We start from the raw sequence: 18,626 nt of genomic DNA on the forward strand, positions 1-18,626 counted from the left end.
GATCTAAAAAGTTGCCTGATTCCTTGCAAGATACTTATTCGTATGTGCGGTTGTGTGTCAGCTGTCGGTCTGCGAATGCGAATGCGAAAAATAAAACCATTAAAAAGGCAGCATAAACATGACATAAACATGCGAAATGCTCTGTTATTAGTTTGGCTCTGAGATCATGGTCGAAAGGGCCCTGTCCGACACAATGTTTACGGCCAAAGTTGCGGTCTCTTTGCGCAAAGGATGATGGCTCCCAGATAACTGGCAAATCGGTTACTAAAATAACACAATCATAATGATAACATAACGAGCATAGTTGATTCGAATGCTGCAAACGCAACGCAAATTAGCCAATTATTTAGAGACTAATATCTGAACTAATATTTGATGATGATTAGGGGAATCTCTGGGCCACTTTGCATACTAATTTGTAGGAGTATGCAGGAGGCATTGCTGCTTTGATGGAGGCACTTTGATGGTGGGAACCCAACATCCGCGTTTGTATGCGGTTTAAATGACAAATGCTTAAGAATTTATCAACTTTATCAACGATTATATATACTCGTATGTATTAGAAATATTCCTCATTTTCGACTTATGGCTTGGTTAATGGTAGAAGACTTAGCTTGGAACTGGAAAGATGCATCGGTAGCAGCTGCCTCCAATTCCAGAGCCTTCCAGTAAGTCATCAGAACCGTGGGGTAATATTTGGTTTGAGTTTCGACGCTTTTATCACTGAACGTTATGGCTCGCTTTTCTGTGTTTTGTGTGTTTGATTGAAGTGACAATTCTAGGATAGATTATATGGAAGGGATGTCCACTGCACTTTAATGCAGACAAAAAAGAAGCAATCGAAGCGGAGCGGATCAGCTATCGGAATAATCAAAATCACATAAACGATTCAAATTGTTTTGTTGTTAAGCCCAGACCTGACTTTGATTGCATTGCAATAAATTACTTACTTGGACTGTTCCGAACCTTTTAGCAAATCGAAATCGAAATCGAAATCGATGAAACAAATTGCAGCAGGACTGGCTCTCTATTTTCGGCTTGTCGTACTCGATGGCTCCTCGTTTGCCAAGTGGAAACGATTTTGGGCATATTTTTATAATGCCAAAGTTTGACCATTAAGCAAGTTGGCCGCCCCACCCCCACCCAACGCGGGGCAAGCAGGTCAATGGGAATACTTATCCGTAATACAGTCCATCCCCCAAGACGAAACTTTCCCGATGAACTTTTATTTGTGTGCAAAACTAAAAAATGTATTTCTCTTTCAGGCAAGCACAACGAATCGGGAGTGGAGCCCAACTCCGGCCGAGTGGGGGGCAGGACAAGTCCAGGAAGAGCCAATAACATAGCCATCCTCTAGCTCCGGCTCCACTGTCGCTCCATCAGAGTCATGTCCGAGTGGGCATGGGCGGCGATCAAGGGGTGCTAATTGAATTGCAGGAAATGTCAACGGCAGTCACGAAAACCGTCGCCGCCGCCGCTGCGGCCATGCTGGGGTCCAGCATGGACAATAACTCTGCCTATTCGTACGATATATCCGCAACGGACGTGCTCTATCAGTGGAGTGCCAATGCGGCGGCAGCCGCCGCCGGCGGGGCACGTATCGCCCACACCATGCCGCCCTCAGTGGCGACCCTGCCCCCAGCCACGAATCACGGCTCCATGCATCAGTCCATGCCGCTTCCCGGAATCGGACAACGCCTCGCTCCCAACGAGTCGCAGTTCGGACTGCTCGACTACGGGATGAGCAGCATGAACGACAGCCTGGACTACGCCTCCTACCAGCAGCAGATGGGCGAGGACGGGCAGTGCCGGCAGATGGACGCCAACGTGAGCTACTGGAACCTCACCTGCGACTCGCCCCTGGACTACGCCCTGCCCCTATACGGCTACTGCATGCCCTTCCTGCTGATAATCACCATCATATCGAACACCCTGATCGTCCTAGTCCTCAGCAAGAAGAGCATGGCCACGCCGACAAACTTTGTGCTCATGGGTAAGTAGGGGATCTGGAGATCCGGAGTGCTTAAAATGTAGTACAATTCCCTGTTCTCTTCGCATTGCAATCGTAGTTCAATCGTTCTACATGCAATCTGCATCTGCAACCAGCAATGCAACTTGGGCTTGGGCTCCCTTCAAGGCCACTTCGGTGAGATGTGGTGGGGCCTTGGCCTCTGCCTTGGCACTCGTTCCCTTACCATTGTCTTGGTGCTCCTCCTTCCCCTTCCCCTTCCGTTTGTTTCGCTTTCGCTTTTATGATTATTATTTATTTTTATTCCATGTCATTTCATGCCCACAGAGTCCCGGCACGTCGCCGCCCCCTTTTGGCGCTTAATGTGCCACAATGTTAAATCAGGCAGAAGTTTTGTGAGATTTCAAAATAGCTGGCAGTGTGCGTGCCTCGCCATCGGTTCCCCAAGCCCCCATTCGACACAGTCCCATTCCCAGTCCCAGTTCCAGTCCCACTCCCGACCCACATCGCGTAATGCTGAGATATTCTAATAGCGTGTGTAATGCTAATGGCTGCTGGCTGGCTGCTGGCTGGCTGGCTGTCTGGTATGGGTGGTGCTCTCTGTGTGTGGTATTTGCCACTGATTTATGAAAATTCGCTACTGGGGCGGCGCTACTCAAAGGCGGGAGGCGGGATGCGGGAAGCCGGGAAGCCTGGAAAGAGGCCTGCGAATGAGTGACTGTAAGTGGCTTACACGAGTACTCGAGAGTAAATCCCATCGAAACATTCGATCCGATTTGAGCCTGCAGAGTGTCAGGGCTGTCGGGAGTCTACATTTTAAATTATTCGTGCACCGGCAATGGGTTAGGCACGTTTAAGTGACACCAACACCAGCTTCCCCTGCTCCTCCTGCTCCTCCTACTGCTACTCGTTCCGGACTCGTGTCAGGAGCAGGCCAAGGCTAATCGCATTCGCTTGGGGTTCGTTCGGGTTCGTTCGGGTTCGACGTCAAATGACAGCAGTCCGAACATGAAATGAACTCTGCGCGTTCCAGCACTAAGAAGCGGTAGCCTCGAAGCCTTGGACACCCTAGAATATCCCTACTATATATGTACATATATGATAAAGTCCGACTATGGATCGAAATTCGATCCAGTTTAATGTGCTTCCTCCATAAAAGCTATGAGAGCTATTGTATGCTATAGTGACGAGTGGCCAATCCACAATAAATGTCAACTTTTATTCGCTGGGGAATATCCTTTTAAAGAGTAAATCACTGGCCTGGCTGCTTCTGGCTGTAACCAAAATGGAAACACAAATGAGCACAGACACTGTGACACAGAGAACACGACACAGTTCGTCCGTCTGGCAGTCGGTCCGTCCCGCCCCGTCCCTTCCCGTCAGTCCAGTCAGTGCACAAAGGTCAGGTCATCGGTGTGAAGTCAGTTAAATACTCCGGTTCAAATGTCACTGGGCCAGCATCCTGGCTAGGGCTACAGCAGCAGAACTGCCAGTACAGGCAGAACAGCCATGGCTGCCGATAGATCCAATGGATATTAAGACCGAGGCAGTTCTGTGGATGGATTGGGCCTACTCTGAGTGGAAGGAACGTACCTGAAAGTTCAATGAATTATCTTATTGGATTATTTATAAATATTTAATTGGAAAACCATTCTACCAGTCAACCAGTCAAATAATCAAAGCAAGTCGGCTTAAAAGTTGTAATTTCCAAATGAAAAATAATTATTTGCAAATTCAAATAGAACTCAAAATCATAGGCTGGGAGGTGCAGTACACAATAAATAATTGATTGACCTATCATGGCCAGCGGATCGATTAGGGGTCCCGAATGTCGGACTGCAGATGCGACCGGCATTTGCACAGACAAAATCAACATCAACATCAAAATCAAAAAATCAACATAAACATCAACGATGCTGTAATGACCAATCGCCGACAATCTGAAATGATTTGCATAGCCATTACCATAATTTCTAATTCCGATTTGAACTTTATTTCTCGCCCTGTTTAGGCATGGCTATATGCGATATGCTGACGGTTATATTCCCGGCACCGGGACTCTGGTATATGTACACATTTGGCAATCATTATAAGCCTCTGCATCCGGTCTCCATGTGTCTGGCCTACAGCATTTTCAACGAGGTGAGTAAACAATGTAGCTATCCTTCTCTCTCTATCTATCTTGGTCTCTGTCTGTTGCTTGGGTAGCATCTCCTTCTTTTTGTTTGCCAGAAACTAATTGCCAAGGCTGGCCACAGTGGAATGAGCGGAAACTGTTTGTTTTGGCTTCTGGCCACGTTTCATCCCACTCCATGCCACTTCTCACCACTCCATACCACTCTACTCTGCTCTGGTCTACTCTACTCTCTCTCTCTCCGATCCACTCCACTACACTCTGCAGCACACTTCATTCCAATGTTCCCCTGGCTTGGAGGCGACGCTCATTGACCTAAATAAAATGCTTCGCTGAAGCTTTTTGTGTCTCCATCTCGCTACACCTTGGTCTCGGTCTCCCTCCTGGTCCTTTGTCTCTGGCTGATGTATGAGGCAATGTTTTGTGCTTTGTAGTTCTGCTACCCCGCCCCATTCTGTTCCCGTTATCGTTATCGTTATCGTTATCACATTTGATGCTACGTTACTTTCGCAGCTCTCTCCCTTCTGTGTGCTTGTGTCATTTCTGTCAGCATAATGAAAGAATGAAAAACGCTGCTAGTGCCACTTGCCATTTGCCACCTGCTGCCCCCTTATCCGAACAGTCCATCTAGCCCCTTCCACCACCATCCCGCTGGCTCATTCATTCAGCCATTCACAACACTTATTCATTCGTGAGCTTTTTTCCACCATTACCATGCAGACTTCTGCCCCTTGCACGTTTTCCTTGATTAATCAACATTTTCAATTTATGGCACTCGCTGAGGGGGGTGCCGAGGGTTGGCAAAGGGGGGGTGGGGCAGCTGATGGGCTGAGGCGGGGTAGGAGAAAAGCAAAACTGTTTACTCACTTCAATGGAGTAGTGTCAAGCTGATAAAATGCCCTTACTTTCGCCCTTACCCCTAAGCCCCTCCCACCACACCCTAAGCCGCGTACCCTTGATCGCACTCTGCGGCACAGTGGGTCAATGGAGCCAGGAAGATGGTAAGAAAATAGTTGTATTTTTGAGCAGATTCAGAACAGAATGATAAATGTATGATTTCCTCGGGATCTGCCAGTAGCAGCTCCGTTTCTGATATGCCTTTATCTGGAAATATTCTGCAATTGCTTGCAACATTTTGTGGATCATTGCGAACCACTGTACCGGTCTGTTGTTGTTGCTGTAGTTGCTACGTGCTGTTGGTGGACTCTCAGGGGATTTGTAGCAGCTAAATTCCATGCTGTGCCCCTGCCATGCTCCAGAATGCTCTAGATGGATGGCTGAATGGGTGGATGATGGTGGTTGGGGTGGGCTGGTAGCTCATACGATTGTTGGGGATGAGATGGGGGGGAGCGTAAACGGGTAGAACAAAGTCGTTTGGCATTGCGACTAGGACTATCTCTGCGTATGACTGCCATAAAATTCAACTCACATCCAACGAAGCTCCACTCCTCGTTCGGTAATAACCGCCAGGCGGCCATTGCAGGCTGAGAGTTGAAGATTTCATTTCGTTTCTTCGGAAATTTATATGCTCCAGCTATCTCTCTTTCTCCATCGTTCTCTCTCTGTCCCTCTCTGTCCCTCTCTGGCTCTCTCTGTCTCCCTTTCGCTCGTCTCCGTTTGAGTGGCGCGCATAATGGCCATGTTAATGTAACGAGGCAGGACGGCGGATGGGGCTAAACCATTTCATTGTAAAATACTCGTACAACGCACACACACCCATAAAGAAAGAGAGGACCGCAGTCCGGAGTTTATCTGTCCGTGTCCGTGTCCGTGTCCGTGTGTGTCTGTGTATGTGTCTGTGTCCGTGTAATTGCAGTACAGTCAGACACATAAACCGGATTAGGCCACAGATTGTGCATTATATGGCTAAGCTCAATGTCAAACACACACACAGACACACACTCAGTGGCAGAGCACTGAATGCGGTTGAGGCAGATGGAATGTGGCAAAACACCTGACTGAGCGCCCGTCTGCCGCAGAGCCCCACTCATTATGGTCCATAAATGGAGCAGACACCTGTCCAAGTGGAGGCCGTGGCTGCCGAAATGGCCATCCAATGGTGGGGCAGGGATGCCAGGTGCCGGCTAATGCAACCAAATGCCACACGCAGAGATGCTCTCCTGGCAACTGGAAGTATCTGCTTGTGCAGAAAACGGTCTTTGGCCACACTCGAGACGAGAGCAGAGCTCCTCTGGCCAGGGAAAATTCGCGGTCAAGGCAATCGCTTCTGCTGTTTTTGTGTGCCCAAGAACAATCCTGTTGCCACCCTTTCCGGATCCTATGTGAACATACATACATACCTTGTGCATGCTCGTAAATCTGTTACATTATGTACAAGTTATCATTTAATAGGAAACCCATTTTATATTCCTCTGCCAAGCGATCTGTAAGGAGCAGAGAGTGAGATATAAGCCCCACCTCTTATGCAAGTTTTCTTCGATTCCGCTCCTGAAAGTATGCCATGAAAATGATCATATTTGGAACCTGAACTGATAATATCTTTAAAGGATATATCCCATGATTGATGAGGAAATTATTTGCGGCATCTACTTCAGTACAACCTCCCCCACTTTTCTTGTTCATCCTGTTCTAAATATGCATCTGTATTCAAAAAGCACTGACATGTTGATGGAAGAATGGGCTTTCTGCCTGTCTGGAAAAGTATCTCGTATCTTAAGTGCTGTATGCTCCCAAAAGTATGTTAATAAAATTACTGCTCCAACTAAATCCTAAATATTAACACATACCCACCTTAATGGATAGCCATATATTATATTGTATATTGATCTGATCCATGGAGCTTTCACCATTGACTAACGATTCGGTTTTTGTTCTTTTTGTGTGCTTACAGATTATGCCAGCCATGTGCCACACCATCTCCGTGTGGCTAACCCTGGCCCTGGCCGTGCAAAGGTAAATATGCAATTAGGCTAATAAAAGTGAAGCGACACGCCCACACCCCTACCGGATCATGGACATGGTTGTCCTGAATAACTGTAACTGAATAAATGCCTACTGACTGACTCACTGACTGCCTTCCTGACTGCCTTCCTGACTGCCTTCCAGACTGACTGACTGACTCGTTGACTTGTCAATGGTGGCAATAAATCAGTTTTTGTGTCGTCGTCGTCGTCGCATTCTGGGGAAAAATAAAATGTCAATGCCTCGTCGCCTTGGGCATACAAATTATGCCGAGTGGAAGTGAGTGCGCGGGAGAGCAGGCAAACAAACAAATGGCTTCACCTTGGCCTGGTCCTGCTCCCGCTCCTTATGTCGCAGGCTGATGCTTCCACAGGCAACGCTGCGTATGAGTAATGCGAGTTATACATTGAGCCGGCAGCTGACAGCCAAGACATCACACAGACATCCCGGACAGCTCGGAGAACAGACAATCAATCGATTGATGGGAAATTCCCTGCTCCCGCTGGCTCTGATACCAACTGTCACACAGAAGGAGGGTGGGGCTGCCGTATACCATATTGAAAGGGTCTTTAAAATCAAATTGGCCCGCTACTCAGGCTGACCCATTGGGCCATAAATAAGCCAACTAATGCACAAACAGACGACCGTCGCACAAGAGCCTCTAAATATTTTATGGAACAAAACAATATAGCCACCGAAAAAGAGATCCCATTCAACAGTGGGACAGCGCAGAAAAAAAAACAGTGAAGGGGAAACAATAAACTAATTTCAAATAGGCAACATAAATTTCAAGTCATCTCCAGGACCCGTCCCCCTTTTGTCCCCGCCAGTGTGTGTGTGTGTGTGTAAGAGTATAAAATATTCCTTTCAAGAGCCCGTCTCCCACACCAATAAAAGAAGGACAAAAATCCAACTTTCATTCGAGAACCGAAGCTTCGAATACCCTTTGAATACACATTTTGCATAAAATGCACATAAATTTAAGGTCAAGACGAACAACAGATCGTTCATTTGGATATAGTACTATTTGATATAGTACTCAAATTTCGATGTGGAGAATCCTCTAAGCACACTGCAAGGTCTCCCACGCTTCAATAGCTGTGAAACATAGCGATAGGATCGCAGAAAATATAACTTATGAGCTGTCTGCGCCAAAAAAGAGCTGTCAAAGTTTTTAGATATCCCACTTTTTAATGAAAGATGTCATGGGAGACTCGCTTACTATATGGGGAATTAATCCTCTAGCTCGCGACAGATGCTTTAAGGAAGGGTATGGCAAGGGGGCGAAACTGTGACACACAGGAAAGTCGGCCAACGCATTGTTCTATTAACTCATGTGTAGGATCATAAATTTTACAGCCTGGCAAATAAATTTGCCAACGGCAGGCCAACATTGTGGAGTGGAGCGCTGAAAAAATTCTATGAGAATAGTCATAAATATTTGCGCCATTATGCGACTTTGGGCCGCTTTCAAGTGGTCGCCAGTGAAGAGGGAACTATGGGTCGCCAAATAGCTAAATAATATACGAGTAGATCTCAAAGCGGTACGGGAGGTACAGCCATGGGTGTGGTTGTGAGCGGGGGGTGGGGGGGGACAGCATCGTCTCTCGCCAGGACGCTCTCTAAAATGCGTTGAAAATTGCCGGAGGACAAATATCGCGATGAAAACATTCAACATTTATTGTTATTACTGTTTTTGTTGTTGTCAACTTATTGTATTTCAAGTGTTTTTATGGCCTTTGTCGTGGGTATAGTAGGACAATGGGAGAGGCGATGGGTGCGAGTGTGGGTGAGTGTGGGTGAGTGTGTGGTGGGAACCGGGTACCGGGTACCGAGTACCCGAGTACCGGGTACCCGGTTGGATAATGCTTTCAAGTGCCTCGAATGAACTGACTGAGTGAGTGAGTGACGCTCTCCATAAAAATTTCATATTGCACACATTTTTATTATACACAAATTTTTTCCCTTCCCTTCCCTTCGTTTTGTTTTATTTTATTTTTGTTTTTGTTTTTTGTTTGTTGTACATAAACTCTCAGCATTGGCATACTTTTTGAGTGGTGGTGCTGGAAAATCCATTGAAGCAACTGTGCACTGGGGAAGGTCCTTCTCCTTCCCATCGATTGAACCCATTCAAGGGTTCAAGCATATACAATTTTAGCTATGAAACACGAGAATGCTGGAATGCGTTTGATAAGCCTAACGGGATAAATCAATCAACATTTCTAGTGGATTTGATTGAATCTGCTGTCTGATGAGGGAAGGGGTTTCATTGAAGAGGAACCAACCCTCAAGGAAGAAGTCATTATACCGTTTCCACAGATAGTTTTCCCAAATGCACCTTGTTGTTTCCTTAAGCCACTTTCCAATCGGAATTCCAACTTGATTTCACATCTCATTTAATCGCTCTCGAAGGCCCATTGAGGCTTCAACGGAAATTCCTCCACTTAGCATATCTTGTCCAACCCGGGGATCCCGGAAAGCGGATCCTGGACTCCGGATGCCGGATGCCGGATGCCGGATGCCGGATGCCGGACATTGACTGTCTAGAAAGATGTTCGCCTTGATTGATTTATTGTCTCGTTAATAGGAGGTGTAAGGGTTGAGAGAAGGGATTGCTTCGGCTCGGCTCGGTTTGGTTGGGGCAGCCTTTTTGGCCAAATTAACTAAATTGTTAAGAGAGAGAGCAACAACAAGGAAGAGCGGCAGAAAGAATAACATAAGCCGGCTCAATGTTATTCATTTATTAATATCAATTCCATTTAGGGCTAAACGCCTGGCAATCGTTTCGTCCTGCGTCCTTTGTTCGGATTTCCATTGCCGTTGCCGTTGTCGATGCCGTTGCCATTGCCATTGCTTTCAACTTTAATGAAATCCCCGCTTGACAAAGGTTCAATGAAAGATTGATTGAAAAACATTTTCAAGTGCCGGCGCAATGGGCGTGGCCATAATTATGCGCATAAATTAGGCCAAAGCCGAGGACCTTGAGCATCCTCCTTCTGCCCCCTCTGCCCCCATCTCTGAGCATCAAAGTTCGTTCGCTTCTCTGAGACTCTGATTCTGTAGTTGGGTGGAAGACGTGGGGCTAAGTATTCTGGCCTAGAGGGCTCGGTTCTGGCCAACTATAAAACGGCATAAAAGTCGCCAAGAAACTTTTCGCCGAATCTCCCACAGGGAACGACTTCAGGCTCTGCCGGAGATGGCTGCGAAATTGACACTGAGCGATGCGAAGCGATTGGGATGGAGACGGTGATGGTGATGGCGATGGCGATGGTGATGGGGGCCCTTGACAAATTACTCAAATTATGAAATTATAGGGCACCAACTTGATTAGCTTTTCAGATTGCCTTTGATTGCTTCTTTCCCCAATCGTAAATGGCTCTCCTCCTCCTCCTCGTCCTCATACTCCTCCACCCTGCCCCCTCCCGTCTAAAGGCTGTCGAGAATTTGACTAATTCGTTGTCACCACATTGCGATCGTAAATTCGCACCTGGGAAATTGGTTTATCCTCGGTTGACGTTGCCCTGGCTATAAAATTACATTAGGAAAATGCGCTCAGACGCACAGGCTCGTGCCCGTTGTCAGGCCTTAATGTCGCAATATGGCCAAAAGATGGAGCCCGATTGGAGGCTCGGATTGTATTGTATCTTTAAACAAGAGCGACAGTTAGGGCCTGCCAGATTAAGTCCAATGAATGGCGTTTGATGCTCGTATATTTCCGCTTTTGCAGCAATTCCATTTCGCAGATATCCAGTGGAGCACTCGACGCTTGGTCTCTGATTTGTGTTGGGTTTTTAATGGGTTTTCCAATGATTCGCCATTAAACACTCAAGGGAATCCATCATAGAGTCTGATGGCGGCTTAAACATGGTTGGTCACCCCGCAAAGTGCTTTGAAATGTTTGATGAAGTGCCTGCTCAAAGAGATGGAAGCCAACACTGCACTGTTGAATAAATGAAAACAATTTCGCAGAAAAACAGACTCTATGGAAACGTTTTTCAAAATGAAATATTAATGGACAGACACACACCCGACTGCACAGTACAATAAAATGCCTACGACCAAAGACTTCTCTGACACCTGCCCCTCTCTCTGTCTCCCTCTCTTTACCTATTTCGCAGATATATCTACGTGTGCCACGCCCCCATGGCCCGCACCTGGTGCACTATGCCGCGGGTGAAGCGCTGCACGGTGTACATCGCACTGCTGGCGTTCCTGCACCAGCTGCCACGATTCTTCGACCGCACCTTTCTGCCCCTTCAGATCGAGTGGAACGGAAACGAGACGGAGGTGTGTCACCTGGAGACGTCGATGTGGGTGCACGAGTACATCGGCATGGACCTGTACTACACGAGCTACTACCTGTTCCGGGTGCTGTTCGTGCACCTGCTGCCGTGCATCATCCTGGTGACGCTCAACATCCTGCTGTTCGCGGCGATGCGGCAGGCCCAGGAGAGGCGGAAGCTGCTGTTCCGCGAGAACCGCAAGAAGGAGTGCAAGAAGCTGCGCGAGTCCAACTGCACCACGCTGATGCTGATCGTGGTGGTGACCGTGTTCCTCATCGCCGAGATACCCATTGCCGTGGTCACGGCCATGCACATCGTGAGCTCGCTGATCATCGAGTTCCTCGACTACGGCATCGCCAACATCTTCATCATGCTGACCAACTTCTTTCTGGTGGTGAGCTACCCGATCAACTTTGGCATCTACTGCGGCATGTCGCGCCAGTTCCGCGAGACCTTCAAGGAGATATTCCTCGGCCGCATCATCGCCAAGAAGGACAGCTCCTCGAAGTACTCGATCGTCAATGGACCCCGCACCTGCACCAATACCAACGAGACGGTCCTATAGTAATTGGTGATGTTGGTGCCGCGGCGTGGCAGCAGCGATCAGCATCGCACCACCGCCGTCCGCACCGCCGGCCATGCCACAGACCGCCACAGTGGGCACTGTGGCGCGGGCGGGACGCCGCAGCACCAACATCTGCTCCAGCATTACCAGCAGCGACGAGTGAGCACAATGGACATCATAACCGAGGAGCGCAATGTCTAAACAGATGGCCATCGCATCCAAAGCCCTCGGCTTCACGACGAGAACGTATTACACACACATATGTAGTGGCCCTTCCAATAGTCTGGGAGATCTGGGTCTAGACGAGCCCGACGACACCGAACACTCACAAATCTCAAAGGCTAATCGAAAGAAAAGAACATTTTGTGGATCTTCAGATTTGCCGATTCACACCAAGACCCAATTACCCGAATACCCGAAAAAATATACAATGCATATAAAAATAATCGAATAGTCGAATAGGCGAATAGTCGATGTTATAACTCCAATTGCAGTTCCCCCAAATAGAGCCCCAATAGAGTCTCTCGACTTCAGATCTGTGTGTGTTTATTGTGTGTTGATGTTAATGTTGATCTTAATGTTGATGTCTCATACTCGTACTCTGCATTGATGTTCAGGTTAAGTCAATATATCGTTCTGTGCACGCGTTAGCGTTAACCAACCCAGTGTCTAGGTTTAAGGAGGAAGAGAAGGAAGGGACTACCGTACCGTATGGGAGATGGGAGGTGGTAGATGGAAGGGACTTGAGAGGTGATAGCTGAGATAGCCCAGAGCAGGCGTAACGTAATGATTACAATAAACTTAAGATCAAATAATTAGGCTACGTTCAGAATTATCTACAGGAAACCCACAGAGAACCCCAGAACTATCAGAAAACTGAAGAAAATCAAATAATCAGATTAACAAATAAAATCTAATTTAAGTGTCTACTGAATATTGAAACGAGGCTTAAGCGAAGTGAACCCTTTATTTTTGGCGCAACTTTTTGTGCGACATTTGTGTAACATAAGTATTTTTGTAATTTCGGATCATCCTTAGGTGAGAAGGCTAATCATAAGGACATGGACACAAATGGCACTCGTTTAAATCCGTAAACCTTTGAGCCCCAGAGTTTACCGATTTGAATGAAACCCAGAACATAACACTACACAACAAAACACAGAGCAGAACAGAACACAGAACACGGAACACAGAGCACGCGGAGCAAAGCAGAGCAGAGCAGAGCAGAGCCCCATCAGTCATAACGAATTTCCAGTTGGTCTACTCGTATATATTGCAGTAGGATCTAAGTTTTTTTTGCTAGGCTTAGGGAACCAGAATAAACCATAACGATTCAATGTTGATATGTGTACAAGTATTTTACAATTACAATTACAATTACAATTACAATTACGATTACAATTGCAGTTTCCAGTTTAAAAGTTTTTAGGTGTATGTTGAAAACTAGATGATTAAGCCAGCAGCAAAGCAAACCAACTAAAATTAAAAATTAAAACACAGAAGCATAAACAAACACTACGAGTTCTCGTGTAACCATAACTAAAAATCGTCTGTCTGAATGGAATGTGTTAACTACTTATACTACATAAATACATACTATATATTCTGTATAGGTACATCCTATATATATACTTTGTGACAGCAGCTGCGCTCGGGTTTCATTTCATCTGATTACTCGTACAGTTCTCGGACTCTTTTTTGTACATACACACGGGTACATGCATAATTTGTATATTTATTTTGATGGTGCATCCAATATTGAATGAATAAACGATTTAAATGTCACACAACCTCTATTGCTTTTCGGTTTTATTCCAGTTCTACGCCCAGTTACATTGAAACTTAAATACTCGCATCCCATACTCCAGAACCGTGTCTCATGGGCGGATTTAGGAACTAAAAGGGCATACTAAAAGGTATATTTTCACTATCAGTAGTGCTAGCAACAGGCTGGGAATCCCCAAATTACTTGGCTTTGCATTAGCACCGAATCGGGGTTAATACAACTGGCAGCGCGTCCTTGAACCACGCCGTACCGACTTACAGCCATAGGCCTGACGGAAGGGATCGAAGCTGGCCATGGCGTCGTTGACGCGCCTCCTGTCGCTGCCGTGCTCCTCGCTGTCCTCCAGGTTCCTGTCGTCCGAGCAGAAGAACTGGGCAAAGTTGAAGAAGAAGAGCTGCTTCTGGGCTGGAGTGCACCGGCCAGGCCCGCCCCCCGCCTCGAAGTAGGCACCGTAGGCCAGATCGAGGCCATTCAGATCTGCGAACTTCTCGTCGGCGATGAACATGCCGTGACGTCGATGCAGGCACAATACCTGCGACAAGAACCGCCGACTCGTGAGCATTGATAAGCTTTTCGACCTGTTGGGCTGACCGAAGGCATCGAAGTGTACATCGACGGGCGCAAAGCCGTGGGAGAGCTCGTGCCCCAGGATGAAGCCCAGGGAGCTGTAGGTGAGTACCTGGCGCTGCTCAGGCCGGTAGAGCGGCGCCTCCAACAATGAGAGCGGCACGAGCAGCGCATTTCCCATGGGCATAAAAAAGGGCGAGGCATAGCTCCCGTAGCCGTGCACTTTGACCGGGTGCAGGTCGTACTTGGTGGCTGGATTCTCCGCCTGCCCCCGGGAGTGCTCCATCACGGCCAGCAGGTTGCCAAAGTAGTCGGTGGCGTTGATCCGGAGCTGCTTGTAGTGCTGCTCCACGCGCTCCTCCACAGACTCCACGGCCTCCGTGCTTGGAAGGATACTCAGCCGCAGGCTCATCCTCTCCAGCTTCTCGAGCAAGAAGCGCTGTGTGGCCGCCGAGAACTTGTTGCGATTGGCCTTCAGCTTCAGGCCAAATCGCTGCTTCAGCTCTCCGAACAGGCCCTGCAGCGTGCCATTGGCCTGCAGGCGGGGGTGGTGCTGCTCCACCAGCCAGACGGCGGCGTGGGTAATGAACAGGCGGCCCTGGGCAGCGCACTCCAGGCGGGTGAAGCTCCACGGCACCCGCTCGCCATCGCGGTGCAGCGAACGAAGCAGCAGGTAGTGAAGGAGGAAGCGAGGGGGCTGGCTGGCCAGGTATTGGGACAGATGTGCAACGTAGGACAGGCCCGTCTCGAAGGTGGGCCACGGCAGCATCCAGTATGCCGGAACCGGAAACAGCGTACCCGCATTGTCGGTCGTCGTATCCGGTAGCCAACCCAGAGCGTCTTTTTCGACCTTGGCGGTGATCGCCTCCTCCAGTTCCTTCACCTTTGGCCACACCTCATCTGGGGTCTCCTCGGGGGCGGGAAGCCTGCGCCAGAGCTGGTCGAACTGCTCCCGGCTCAAGGGCTGGTGCAAGCTCGCGTTTCGGTCGCCCTCCGCCGAGGGCCGTAATATAAGCTGCGCCCAAACGGCGGCCAGATTGCTGTCGGCTATCTCTAGAAGGACGTCGGTCTGGAATAGAGCCGTCAGAGCGACGGCCAGCTCGTTGCCATCCACTTCGGCCATCCCGCAAAGCTTCAGCACAAACTCCGCCGAGGGCGTCGCCTCGAGTGGGGTCCGGCAGGCGGTGTAGTAGTCCCGCAGCATTCGCACAAAGCGGGGCTCCTTGGCTGCCTGGGGCGGTGGCTGGTCCAGAAGCTTGGCCAGCTTCCCGTGGTACACATGGTCCAGCTGTTCGAGGAGACTGCGGTACGGCCGACCCTGGTGCGTCCACATCCAGTTGCCGCAGGCATACTCATAGAAATCTTTACATGGATCGGCCAGACGGTTCATGTGTCGCCTCATAGAGCTGGGCAGCTGGGCCCGCCGGCACAAGCACGGGCTCGGGAAGGAGAGGATTGCCGTTGTCATCAGCAGCAGCTGCACATCGACTCGCATCTTGACCGAGACTCGCTCTCAAACTGAGCCGATTGTTTGCGCTACACTTTCGAGAGCCACTCCACGGAGAGGTCATGTTCGGGGTTATCTGTAGATCAAACAAACGTGCTGGGTCTGTGGGCCCGGGGAAGCCCTGCCCACATGGGAGAGACTGCTGTTTTGGCGAAATCAAGATCACTGATCGACCGAGTGGTCATCGTCAGAGAGGAATCTGATTATTGCCAGCTTCCAGCTCTTTCGAAGCATTTTTGAACACCAGACCAGACTGATTATGAATCGGGTAAAAATAATAACAACATTTATTACGCGTCGTATGAAGGTGATTCTTTAAGGTAAGGTACCCTAAGAATAGGGTACAGGTGTCGGGAATCGATATCGAAAGTGGGGAGAGGTACAAATAGAGATCCATCTAACCAGTAGATTTGGTTACAAAACGGTCAAGAGCTGTAATACTTCAAGAATTGATTAATTAGTATGTGTCTATATAAGTCATAAGTCATATAAGGCTGCAAATATTCTCCCCACAATAATTGGCAAACAGTTATGAATCGGCATGACTGGTATCAAAGCGTTGGCCTCGTATGTCGTACAGTTGTACAGACAGATGTACAAGGACTTGTATTTCCCGCCATGGTTCGAAAACTTTGAGCGGAACTACTTCTAAGCCGAGCTATGTGTACGAACATGAACAAAACAATCATGGCCGGTTCTTTTCCGCTTATTTTCGCATAGCCGTTTTGGAAAAGTTAGCTGCAGAAATTTGCAGCTGCAAAGTGGAAAAACACTTTGAATGCATTCTGCATTTGATAACTCGAAACTTTTCAGCGACACCAACATGTGGAATATGAAACTTTAGCTCTCAGGAAAAGTGTTGAAAATGGCCGGAGACGGCCGGAGATGTCTGGGGGGATGGCTGGGGCTGACTGCAATGGGAAATGTGGCGCAAATAAGGCTGCGACACTTTCTCATTTATTTTTAATGCATTTTGCCAAAATTGTTGCAGCTCCACTCCCATCCTCATCCCAGAAGAATAGAGGGGGGAATAGCGGGGTGACTGCACTTGAAAGTTTTCATCAAAGTTTCATCAAAAAACTCTCGCCATACGTGTGTGGCTTTTTGCCACAAATCTGGTACAGTTTTGGAGGCTGTTGAGTCTGGAGCACGGGACCCCGAGGGAGCCAGGTTTCTTGGCCTTGGCTTGGATGAGATGGCAGCAATTTATAATGCCTGCAGGAGAAAATGGCTGAGGGGAGGGGCGGGTCAAAATGAGTGTAATATGTGGGAGAAACAACACCAAAGAATGTACAATTTTAAGCCTTTTTTTGGGGGGGACAGGCTGTAGGCAGAAGAAAAGGCTGCACAAGCCTCATTTATTTCACTCAAAATTGATTGACGCCCTCCAACGCACTCACACACGCACACACACACACACACACACATACACGCATGAATAGATACACACACACACACTCGGAGGAGAAGAGGAGACAATGAGAGGGCAACAGATAATCAATCAGAATGCTGCTTATTGGCTTTTCAAAATGCGTCTAACAAAATAAATAAAAGTCAAAGCGACAATGTGGCATGTTATGCTATGCCCCAGTCCATCTCCCCGTCCCTGCCCCTGCCCCTGCCCCTGCCTCTGCCCTGGGCCCACATCAACCACGAATCATTCACTGGAATCCCCTCCCCAGCTGTTGTCTGGTCCAGGGCCCAGGGAGCAAGAACAACAACCAGTCAACTTCAATCCGATTGGGGGCCGATACCCACTTGGTCTGCTGGTCTCTTGGTCTCTTGGTCTCTTGGTCTGTTGGTCCACTGCCCGGCCCGTCCTAATGCCAATTTAATACTGTGTGTGGCTTATGCCTGTCTATATCTCTTGCTCCCCATCGTCGACCCCATTCTTCCCCCCGTGTGGATCCGTGCGTGCGGGTATGTGTTTGGGTTTGTGCTAAGCCCTCTCATAAGACCCAAATATCGGCAGATGGCAGATGTACTCGTATATCGCACTCGTAATCAAAGGAAATTAGGTATATCAGTTCCTTGGCTTTTGGCCGTCTTGATGTCGGCTGTTTTCAGCATTAGCTAATTTAATTTACATCCCATCGAAGAATTCAAAAGTGGCTTGAAGTCGATTCACCGACAAGGGAAAACCAAGCCACCCTTCACATTTCAACAAAGCAGTGCTGAATCATTGGCTTGTGAAGGGAGCCTTAGATTCCTGTCCATGAATCGAATATGCGATCATATGACTGAGGACCTGACCTGGTCGTTGACTGGAAGGGAGGCTCCACCTTTTCCGTTTATTCCGGGAAAAAGTTCTGTACCTGAACATTCCACAGATTCAGAGTCCTCCCCTCTGTCCCTCTGGAAACCACATCTGCTCTGCGGTCTCCTGATCGTCTGTTGATTTACAATTAATTGTCGCCATTCTTGCGTTGGCCTCACATTAAATATTTCACACGCTATGCAGAACTTAATTTGTTATAAATACAAACCGCATAACTGCGAAACACGGACCACTGGAACTAATGCCAAAACATTATAGCCAACACTTGTGCAAGCGAGTATATTTTTGTGAAAATTAAAAGCGAATCTGCCAAATAAAACTGTTCGAAATGGATCTTTGCAAAGTTTTTAAACGGAGCTTGAACGTGTTCAAAATACCATGTGGATCCGACCAAGATTCAGACGAGTTACGGGAGAGGCACCGACCAAGGGGCATGCTCCCCATTCCGGAATTGTTCATTTTTCATTTTTAATTTAAATAAATGCGGCCGGCTACTATTGCTGGTGTTGGTTCTACTGTGGGTGCCTTTATTAAGGCTCCACGTTCATTTGTCAGCGGTTTGTCTGAGCATTTTTGCGGGTAGTCGGTTGTCGGTGTCGGGTTTTATGTTTAATT

The 18,626-nt window shown here is 48.1% G+C and overlaps 2 protein-coding genes across 2 annotated transcripts in view; one reads left to right on the top strand and one right to left on the bottom strand.

The window, feature by feature from the left end:
• The window catches only part of LOC6597739 (sex peptide receptor), a 31,113-nt gene extending 18,064 nt beyond the window's left edge, over window positions 1–13,049 (top strand). Inside the window, exons 2-5 of the mRNA XM_002022923.2 lie at window positions 1,266–1,993; window positions 3,981–4,111; window positions 6,955–7,016; window positions 11,144–13,049. Coding sequence (XP_002022959.2) covers window positions 1,402–1,993; window positions 3,981–4,111; window positions 6,955–7,016; window positions 11,144–11,873 — 1,515 coding nt within the window. The 5' untranslated portion in view covers window positions 1,266–1,401 and the 3' untranslated portion in view covers window positions 11,874–13,049. The remainder of the gene's footprint in view (window positions 1–1,265; window positions 1,994–3,980; window positions 4,112–6,954; window positions 7,017–11,143) is intronic.
• A 598-nt stretch (window positions 13,050–13,647) lies between these two features.
• Window positions 13,648–15,736, bottom strand: LOC6597737 (endothelin-converting enzyme-like 1). The gene has a single exon (XM_026991185.1). It carries the CDS (start codon window positions 15,719–15,721, stop codon window positions 13,871–13,873), a length of 1,851 nt encoding a protein of 616 aa, XP_026846986.1. The 5' UTR covers window positions 15,722–15,736; the 3' UTR covers window positions 13,648–13,870.
• Window positions 15,737–18,626: the final 2,890 nt, after the last annotated feature.

Source organism: Drosophila persimilis, unplaced genomic scaffold, assembly GCF_003286085.1.
Source record: "Drosophila persimilis strain 14011-0111.01,24,50 unplaced genomic scaffold, DperRS2 tig00000653-arrow-arrow-pilon, whole genome shotgun sequence".
Lineage (NCBI taxonomy): Eukaryota > Metazoa > Arthropoda > Insecta > Diptera > Drosophilidae > Drosophila > Drosophila persimilis.

Bases quoted from the DNA above. Each gene is read 5' to 3' on its own strand.
- LOC6597737 (XM_026991185.1), bottom strand. From the start codon at position 15,721: ATGCGAGTCGATGTGCAGCTGCTGCTGATGACAACGGCAATCCTCTCC.